This window comes from Leuresthes tenuis, unplaced genomic scaffold, assembly GCF_036924035.1.
Source record: "Leuresthes tenuis unplaced genomic scaffold, fLeuTen1.0.hap1 SCAF_16, whole genome shotgun sequence".
NCBI lineage: Eukaryota > Metazoa > Chordata > Actinopteri > Atheriniformes > Atherinopsidae > Leuresthes > Leuresthes tenuis.
Genome location: NW_027325370.1, coordinates 10,697,557 through 10,708,171, shown reverse-complemented (window position 1 = coordinate 10,708,171; position 10,615 = coordinate 10,697,557). Strand labels below are relative to the sequence as shown.

Here is a 10,615-nt window from a genome sequence, read left to right as displayed (position 1 = left end):
GGTTCTTTTTACTCTGGCTGCTATAGTTTTCGGCTTCATTAAAGTCACGCTGACAAATTTATAACAGTCTGTTTATTAAACAAGGTAAAGATACAAAGCTTTTTTTTTCCTTTTTTTAAACACTGATAACCTTAGTTTAACTTCTCGGTCTTGGCTGTGCATATTTAGTCATCTAGAAACTGTATATGAAACCACAATGCAAGACAAGGAAAAAGTGTAATAAATCTACGCAATATCTTTTCAAGAGAACATGGGTTAAACAGTTATACAGATTACAGCTCAGGAACTCCATGCGAAAGAAACAAAATTTAAACAAAAATAAAAAAAAAAGTTTACACAACTGAATACTGCAGAACACAATACAGAGTAATGGGACTGGGATGATAAAACAGTTAAGGCTTACATGTAAAGAACTGATATAAAACATGAATATTAATAACATACAGGTAGACTAAAATAATTACAGTAAAATTCAGAAACTTTTACAAAATCCAAACCGAACATGGTTGATGGAAACTTAAAAATTGGTACTAGAAATGAAACGTGTTTTACAGTACAGCAACATGTACATTTTCCCATTATCTCAAAAGAGAGAGAGCAAGTTGAAGAGGCAGGGTCTGTTGGCGTAGGTGTCTTGTTTTCAGGCCAGTGGCTTGAGTAATAACTTCTTATTCTTTTGAAAACATACTATATACTGTATATGTATTTTACATTATTCTCAGTTCCATCTCAAACGTAACGTCTGGCCGCAGCACCTTTTTCCGAAGTGCCCTGAAGAATACAGGGAACCCTTTTAGTACCATTCAGAGGTTACAGTTACAGTAAAAATACAACAAACAATACTGTGGACAGGAGAAATAATACCAAAGAGGAAAAAAAGGGCAAGGATTCACCTCTGCATACACACATAATATAGGCCTATTGAATATGACTTATACTGCAGTTTATTCCAAATGGGTAAAGCTTATATCTGATTTGAGAAAACCAAAAAAAAAAAAAAAGAAAAAAACTTTACTGGGTCAGAGTAGCTGTACATAACTTCACATTTTGGTCCACTGGGTGGAATTAAAATCAACCACTTACAAGAAAAAAAAACTTTATTTCATCTTAAATGTATTTTTTAAAAACCGGCCGAGCAGAGTACAACCAGCACCCGACACAATGTGCAATATATTCAAACTCCGCAAAATATATTTCAAATTCTTAATAATATTCCAAGCTTAAATGAATTGGGAACGCATACATGCACCATTAAAACTATCTGCTTTCTCTATAAAACCTCAAAGAAGTTCGTATTTTGGCACTAACCCCTGCGAGAGAACACCTGGGTGGGAAAAAGTTTTTTGTTTTTTTTTGTTAATGTTTTTAAATCATAAAGGCGACACAAAGGTGAATGTTAAATATGGAGTGTCAAATCTTTTGGGAAAAATACTAAATATTTAGCTATCTTACCTTCTGTGTTGCTCTGTTTTTCTTCCCTAGAGTCAACAGTTCAGCTTTTTAATACAATCATTCAATGTTTCAATTGTCATCAACCCGATTGCCTTTCGTCAAACTCAAGATGGCCCCTGTCCTCGTGTAGAAATGTGAGGAGAAAGACAAAAGAAAAGAAAAGAAAGTAACAGAAGACTCCTATTTGTACTCAGTCTGTACTCTTAGCTGCCACAAGTAATGCCCTCTGGCATTTTTCCATCCAACGAGATTGAAACAATTTGTGTCAAAACCACAAGACCGAAAAGTGCTTTTAGATTATCTTTGGATGTCTCCAGAATACACCCAGCAAACTTGTTTTTTTTTCCTTTTTTTTCTCCAACTTTCTCAATTATTTAAAAGGGTAAATATTGTCTGGCACATTTTAGAAACCCATTAAATGGAGAAAATAAAAATAATTATCTTTTTTTTTTTTAAAAATCAGCTAAAATAGTTTTAATGGCCAATGCATCCAGCGGTTTACATGACGCTTACGAAAGTGCTTATTGAATCTGACGCAAGACATTCTTTGCCGCTCGATCCGCCCGGACAACATCAAGCTCTATTGTTACATTCACGAAAAGAAAAACAAAACACTGTGCTCATTTTTGACAAGACAGCCCGAGTCAAGTCAGATGGAGGCAGTCTGTTTACTGAATCCAACACTGAATGCTTATGTCAGCGGTCATAATGCTAATGTAAGCCTTATGTAGGTGGCCGTGGGTGCAGGGCCTCATGAGCTCCAGCTGAAGGTGAACTCCTGAATCTTACTGCTGAACATCCAGGGAGCTCAGATGAGGGAGATGCGAATGGGGAGGGTGGGGGACTCGGTCCTCTGGGGTGACTGGTGACTCACTAGGTGCTCCACCACTGTGTGTTTGGACATGTGCTTCATAAGGTAGGTCTCCTATAAAGACATGAAAACACACCAGAAGTAAATGAATGACTGACATTACTGCGTACTGACCTTTTCATTTTTGAACATTTGACCCTTTTACTCACAAGCCAATTTTAAACATTGTCATTTATTTAGGGAAAAAGACTCAACAGACATCTCACAGATCAGTATAAACAATGTCATTTTTACTTGGTATTTCCACATCTTAAAATGACAAGTTGAAAGCACTTCCTCTTTCTGAGTTTGAACAAAGGGAAGAACATGCCACATAGTTAAATGTTCATAGACATAAACATGACTGCCTCTACTCCAAAGATGACAGATTATAATCAAATACCACCATCTTATCATCAACATGTGAAGAAGTCTGTCTAATGACACACAGGGGAAATGTTACATGTCAAGAAAAACAAACGGTTTACTTACTGAGGTGTATGCCCGGCCACACATGCTACAGCAGTAGGCCTTAGCGTTTTTGATGGCATGTGCTGACAAATGGATCTGCAGCGATGCAGAGTCTGAGTAGGCACGGTAGCAGTTGGGACATTTATACGGCTTATCTTTATTGTGCTGCCTCTGGTGAGACTGTGAGAGAAGACGCAGACAAAAGTTGTAAGAGCAGTCCATTCGAGATCCGGTGTGTAAGATATTGTCACAAAGCCAAGTTCACGCTACAAGATTTTAAGCCTGATTTGTTTAGTCACAGACAAAAGTTGAAGGCTCCAGACAAATGAGTCGGATCCCCGGCAAATCAGCAGTTCAATAGTCATTAATCGCTATGTGTGAATGCTTCAAAGATGTGATTTGAGAGGCTCATGGACATGTCTCAGCCTCTGGCCAAATCTAGCTTTGATATACTGGAGCAGTCGGTGGGGAGTTGCTGGCGAGTGAAGAAATACAGCCAATCAGAGCAGATGACAAACCAGGTGAGTAATATGGACTGAATCACCAGGAGCTACCTGTGTTTGCGTAACGCTAACTACAAGAGAAAGCTTGTCAACATGACAACTGGAATTGTATGATAAAGATCAGATAGATCAGTCAGGGGAGGCAAAAAATCTTGTAGTGTGTGACTCTCTGCTGTAGATCACCCAAGTAATTTGAATTCCACCAACACTACAAACCTCCCAATCACATGAGAAGCCAACCCTGCAGGGTTATAACAGTACAATCTGATGACACTGGGGAACTTGTCTAGTATTAACTTGGCTTTACTAGCTCACAGCTCTTACATTTCATGCAATTTTTTACATTAATGACACCTAGTTTGGAATATAACAGCATCTCCGAATAGGTCCCTCTATATTGTACACACTAGAACTTTGATTTAAACATCTGTAATTCTGAATCCTGCGACAACAATTCATCCAAGCAATAAAAGCATTAGCATTAGAAGAGAGGAGTTCTTACAAACCTGGAGGTTAGACAGCTGGGTAAAAGCCTTTTCACATCCAGGGTGAGCACATTTATAAGGCCTATCGCCAGTGTGGATTCTGTAGTGAAATAAAAGGGACCAACAGCTTTGTTGATGAAGGTCACAGCAGCTCAACCACCAAAAACATTCTTTTACATTTCTGGTCCTTGGGACCCTTGTCCCTGCATTTTTTAGAAGATTCCCCCCTCAAGCACATTTATTCTCAAGTATTGAGCATCCTAATAATGATCCATTCATTTCAATATGTGATTTGTGAGCAGGGAAACATCTAAAACATGCCAGGCATGGGTTCTCCTAGGACCAGGACTGGGAAACATTGACCTAAAAAGTTGCATACGAGATTAAACGACAGAATTAACTTGAAATTTAGCTCACATTTAAATCACAATAGAATAAAACAAGATCTAATATAGTCGAGACTAGTTGCAATTCATTTATGTCCAAGACTATGGTGACCTTACAAATAAGACTCCATTTCTAGTTTCCATAATGCAGGAAGTGAGTTGCTGTCACTCTATAGTGTGTGATTATTTTCTTTCCTGAAGTAACACCGACCTGGTGTGCTGCTGCAGGTGTGACAGCTGACGGAATGAGTTCTCACAGTAGGAACAGTGATAGGGTTTGATCCCCAGGTGGATGCGCAGGTGCTGGGACAGGTACGAGGCATTGGCGAATGTCTTGGAGCAATGGGGACACTTGTGTGGTTTTGCCTCTGTGTGGGACTTGGAATGAATCTGCATCTCTGACTTTGTTAGGAAGGTGAGCGGGCAGACTTTGCATCTTGGTGACAGAAAGGGACAGAAAAATACGGTTTCAGACGAGTTAAGATTAAGTTTGTAGAAAGCCACCAGCATTATTCAGCCATTTTCGTGACAAAACGAATCAAGAGCATGTCTGAAAGATATTCTATAACCAAAGCAGTAAAACACTATGTCTCAGCGAATTCTCGATTAAATTATGTAGAAGTAATATGTGAATTAGCATCCCAACCTTAGAAAAGAAGGTAGATCTCACTCAGTTTTTTTAACAGCTATTAGAAATTGATAAAATATGCACTTTTGACATTTTCACCTTTTCTTATGGGTAAGGTAAAAAAAAAAAAAAGTTCAAACCTTTATGTAGCTTTGTTAAGCACATAAAAGGTCTTGAAATGTACAAAGCCAAATATCCACACCAAAGAGAGCTAATCTAACTAAGCACATTTAATGACAACAAAATTATTGTCATTCTGAACACAACCAGACTTTTAAAATGTGTGTAAACATGTTAGTCAGACTGAAATCATACAAAATGAAGCTTCTCCAAACCAAGCAAACACACCCAGATCAGGTGGCATGTAAACGCTCAACTGAACTCAAACAGCTCTCGGTGCAGTAAAGCGCCAGTTGAATTCCAAAGAAAGCTGCTCTTATTCACAAATCATTCTGTTTCTAATGTCAGATAGCTAAACCTGCCAGAAATCCTGAAAGAAAATTAGCTCATTAAGACTCACGGACACTCAATACATTTCCACATGTAATAAGTGTCTAATAAAACACTTAATACACTCAAATACGCTCTGCTCTAATAAAATGTTAATTCTATAATTGCAACATCATCGGACAAAATCACCATTCAAGTAACTCAAAGACAACGCCTGTGCAGTGAATTCAGCTATACTTAAATGCACAGTGATCTCCAACAGATAAAGTTCAGCACATTGTCTTTAATGTTTTCCCAACCAGTCAACTACAATTAATATGTTGATTCTGCACCCATCCATTGTATACTTGGACAAGAATGGTGGTCTGCTTAAATGGCACAGTCAAACTGTAACTGACAGTACTGTGCTGAGAGAGAACGGTGCTCCTGGACAGCCTGATGCTTCATTTGTAGTTCAGCCTTCTCTTCCTTCCTATTAGATGACTTCACCGTGGAACACATTGACCCCCATTGAGAGAATGACCCTTTCAGAAAGTGGGAGCTTAAAGAAACAAGCCAAACTGAGCATTTCAGTCAGAAGATGAACTTTTACATACAATGTAGAGAAAAATGTTAATAAGAACATCTCCAACTCATTCTCTGTATCACCACCTCATCTTCCTGGTTGTTTCGAGGAAAAACTACCATCACACATCCAGCAGCTCTACCATCTAGATTCTAGGGGTCCTGTCCCACCTTTGACCTTTACTTAGCTTTATGCTCTGTGAAGATGATGCACGTTGCATCAAGTTTGTTATATGTTCCTGTCAATCCTCTATTTCCAACTTATCTGTGCTCGTGGAGACTGAAGCTGTCATTCAGCACGAACTGATGTCTCCGTGAGACCACAACTCCATCTGCAGGTTGCTAACTCGACTTTGTCTCAAGTAAACTTGTTGATTATTTGAAAACCGCAATTAGATCTATGAATTTCCTTTTTAAGGTCAGCACTAGATACTATGCCCCGTCCCAACACATGAAGCAGTATAAACTTGAAAACAACAGGAGCAGCTCCTTGTGTCCAACCTGTAGGTTTTTCCCTCTTTGGGTGCAACCGTGACACAGCCTTGGTCAGCGAGGATGGGGTACGGCACCACAAGAAGAGGCCCAGATGGGTTTTCAGCTTTAATCTTCTTTCTGCCCCGAGGTGCCTTCGGTGGGGGGCCCAAGAGTCCTGCCAAGCCTCCGGCCTTCATGTGGTCCATGCCAGGACCACTGGCCAGCCCGGAGATGATGTTCACAGAGGGAGCGCCACCCAGGCGGTTCTGGCTGCTGGAGGTTGGAGTCGTGGGGGTCAGGGCCTCTGAGGTGCTGTGACTGTCGGGTCGAGATGAAGGAGCAAGACCTGTGGAATTGGAAACCGGAATTACATTAGCACATAGACAATATTACAAATAGCACAAGTGGCTTCAAAGCATTTTTACAATTATTTATACTCACTCTCCAGTTTCAAATGCATGCCATTCAGTTCGTACCTTTTTCACTATACACACGTCCTTTCACTCCATTCATCTAGTGGCTTCTGATTATTTCCCCAAAGATATAATAATCAGATTCTAAAATAATTTACAATGAACTGCATGTCCTTCATTGTACCCCAATCTACCATGACAATTTATATACATTTTATATATTAATGATATAATAGCAATGACCTATCACAGGGCTGTTGATTGAGGTAAAACCAAAGGCGGATTGTTTGATGCCAACAGAACAAGTAAATGCAGTACTTGATCGATGGTTGACTCGGCCAGGTTGCTCACTGAGCTGTCTCATGTGCCAGTCTTCCCATAATCCTTTGGCCTTTACTGCCGACTTGTCGTCCATGTTTCCATCTGGAAATTGTGAAATGATGGCATTTAGTCAGTAAACCGTGAAATGTATATTAATTCAGACCGATCTGATACCGTGTTGTGCTCGTGTCTCCATATCTGATGCATCAAACGACCAAACTGAGGTCTTCATCTAAAGTTACATCAAAGTAAGTCAGGCCCACACCTTGATATGTGTATCATGTATCAGTTTGATCACTCATTAACTTCACTGTAGCTACTTAATAATTCAGCAATGAATGGGCAATGGTTTGAAAAGTTCCTACAGTAGTGCCAGTGGGATGAGTTTTGTTACTGATGCCTGAAATTGCACATGAGAAAATGCAGCTTTGCACTCTAAAAGAAAGCGTCCCAAACACTACAAATCGATGACAATACCTGGTCCAGAGCTGGAGGCAGAGCGAGCATGTAGAGCAATGTCCGGCTGTCCAGAGGCCTGTGAATGTGGGTGGTGGCCAGGCATCTGCTGCGGCTGAGGCTTTGGCACTGACATGCCATGCTGAGCGCTGCCATCCGGGGACGAGGTGGGCACAAGCAAAGACTGCTGAGAGGGGGTGGAGGTAGGTGGCAGGTGCAGGGGTCGAATCTTCTCAGCCATCAGCTGTTCCTTGATCTTGTTAATGAGGACCAGGTTATCCAGCTGAAAGGGTTAACGGGTCATGCTCAACAGAAAACAGCCACCGTGTGTGAATGTCATTCATGCCCCCCAAAAAACACATTGCAGCACAAAAGACAGTGACAAGCACACAGCGCAAGTTTAATTTCTTTTAATCTGAAGTGACACGCTGCGACAGATTCTCGACCTGAGGGTTTCTTTCTGTGACAAACTGGAGCTGAATGGCTGAAAAGACATTCACACATGGAAACAGATAGAATTCAAGGGAGGAAATGCCACAGTAATTACATGTTGTGAATAACTTACCTGGCCTGGCATGGATGGTGGCGGTGGCCAGAAATACGGGTTGTTAAATCGAGGCTCTGCCATCCTGAAGTGAATGATATTGACTTTAGTTATCTTACGAAAGAAAGTCTGTCAGGATGTGTGACATGTTCAAATATTCTGAAAAGAAGAAGAAGGAAAAAAAGCCTGGGCTGACAGAGTTAGAGCTGACAAACCACATGCATCACACATCAGTTTTGTACAGGCTTAAATTAGCATTATGTTATTATAAAGCATTACGCATTAATTCATTATAAAACCCTTCCTACAGTGTGGCTGCAGACGCTCCCAACGTAGACGAACGGTCAATTTCTGCATTTCTCCTTCAGTCGCCTTCACATACTCGTGATTTTGTAAGAAATTACAAAAATTCTGCACTAATTCAACAATTTTTAGTCTGACATTTGACCATTTCTTGAGCTGAATTGTTTTTCAGTGCCTCACAAATATATTCTTGCCTTTGATAACATACTTTCACTTAAGCCTGACCACCTTATGTTTCAGCTGATCTTCTAGCTTAGATCGTGACCCATCGCAGAGGGATCCGTACAGGGGTCTGCATGTATTATCTTGTTGTTCATGGAAGTAAGTTAGATATTATTTTACTTCACTGTTTACAATAGTGCTTGCAGCACAAGTAGCAGAAGATGCTGAGGAGATGGCACATACCTTTTTTGTTTGTTTGTTTTAGTATAACTTAATATATAGTTTGTACAATTAATAGAAATATTCCCACATATATCAATATCTTCAAGATTGACTCCATAAAAATCTGAACAAACTTAGTCACATAAATCCAGTATTAATCAGGCTTTACTTTTGTCATTTAAAATCTTAACTCTAGCCCCACTCTCTGGGTTTTCCCATACCTAATTTACGCCTCACAGTCTTCCTCAGGATAAGTTTACTCATGATGCAAGGGCCATCTCCATGACAACTGAACAACACCATCCTCAGAGGAGGAGGCAGATGAAAGGTGGAAAAATCAAGTAGACTTTCTTTCTTTTCTTTTTTTAAATGACAAGATCTGTGTAAGGATCCGCAACTGAGAATGAAGCAAAGCAAGATTTTATATGATTATTAATAAGTTAGTAATAAAGCCTGGATTTGTGACTGGATGAACTATGTAAAAACTTGCCGTGTTCATTTTGTGCTTATAACTAAAGTGTGTTTAATTTACTTTCGACTGCCCCTCCACCCCCCATGTGTCAAACTAGCACCCTTAAATTATTAAAATGATCGCAACTCCACCTCCTCAATGTCACCTCGAGATGTCTGTTCCTCTTTTAAAAAAAACAAGACATTAGCCTGACGGAGCCATAGCCCTTTAGCTCCAAGCTCCTCTGCCCCTTTTGTCTGAATTCCTGAAAAATAAGTGGCCGTCGCTTTAAAAATTCAGACAAACGCGATGGAGAAAAAAAATCCCCAAAAACTTTGCCCTCTATGACTTTTCGGACATGTCGGCGGTCTAGAAGCACCTCTGGACGCGGACTGATGAGAGGATCGTGCTGATCGAGCCTCCCGGTGCGACTCAGACATTCTCAGACAGTTTTCTTAAAACATTTCCAGACAAAAGAGAAACAAAAATGGCAGCCTTATTTTTATAAGGCGGGACGCCATATTCTGCAGACCCCAAAAATTTTAGGAGCGTGAACATCTTGTCGCGGGGAGGATGTTGCGCGCGGGGGAGAAAGCGGCCGAGGGACGGACACAAAGGTGTGTTTATCATGTCAAAGGCACGAATGATTGTTTACGGCGAATTGCAGGTTTGAATAGCCCGGCCTCCCCACCTCTTAAAAAAACTGACACTTCCTACAACAACCATGCCCTGCACAAAAAAAAAAAAAAAAACAGCACGGAAACGGACAAGCTGGACTCATTGCGCCGATTCCAAAAAAAGCATGTCGATGCGTTCATGCCAAAAAATATCCCCAGCACACAGGGCATCACCTTCCGAGAGACGCTTGGCCATCTTACCAAAATTGCACTTTTGGTGCTTTTTTCACATTCTGTAACTTTTGGGCGAATCAAAGGGCAGAAATGGCATTTTGCGAACAATGCACGCATCTAAGAAGCTACCGCCTGTCGGAGAAACGCACAGCAGCGAAAACACGCAAAAGACATGCATAAATACCTTATGTCCTGGTTGCAGATATTGTCTTGCGAGTACTGCTATAATATAAAAGGTTGATGTTCTTTCTGCCTCCAGTCGGACCACCGCTTCCGGGTCGCTTTGTTCACTTCTGGGTGCTGCTGCAGGCGCAGCACAGAACAGGCACACGGAGGGAAATCTGCAAATGTTGCTTCGGATTTTTATCAGACGGCTCCGTTTCTTTACGTTTACCGCGAGGTGCTTCACGGTGGTTACTTGACCGTTCTTATGAGTTTAACTGTTTGGTTGGATTGAGCCAGCAGATCCGCAGAGGAAGATGAACTTCGTTTGCCTAAACGCCAAATGCTCGTACAAAGACATTTAGGGAGCGCGATAAAAAATACCGATTTGACCCGTCGAGAGAAACGGAGAAAAAAAAAACTCTCGTCAGGGTGTTTAAATATCGAAGTTGCTCCGACTACATGGG

The 10,615-nt window shown here is 40.7% G+C and overlaps 1 protein-coding gene across 3 annotated transcripts; it reads right to left on the bottom strand.

The window, feature by feature from the left end:
- Positions 1-54: 54 nt before the first annotated feature.
- znf362b (zinc finger protein 362b) lies at positions 55-10,306 on the bottom strand. Of its 3 annotated transcripts, none has more exons than XM_072366898.1 (9): positions 10,171-10,306; positions 8,019-8,082; positions 7,475-7,736; positions 6,920-7,099; positions 6,291-6,609; positions 4,359-4,583; positions 3,783-3,861; positions 2,795-2,953; positions 55-2,377 (listed from the first exon to the last, which is right to left on the bottom strand). In XM_072366898.1, exons 2-9 carry the CDS (start codon positions 8,079-8,081, stop codon positions 2,261-2,263), a joined length of 1,404 nt encoding a protein of 467 aa, XP_072222999.1. In that variant the 5' UTR covers position 8,082; positions 10,171-10,306; the 3' UTR covers positions 55-2,260. The 3 variants fall into 3 exon arrangements, with proteins under 3 accessions (XP_072222999.1, XP_072223002.1, XP_072223001.1); XM_072366901.1 differs by having other exon boundaries at positions 6,995-7,099; XM_072366900.1 differs by having other exon boundaries at positions 7,475-7,709.
- Positions 10,307-10,615: the final 309 nt, after the last annotated feature.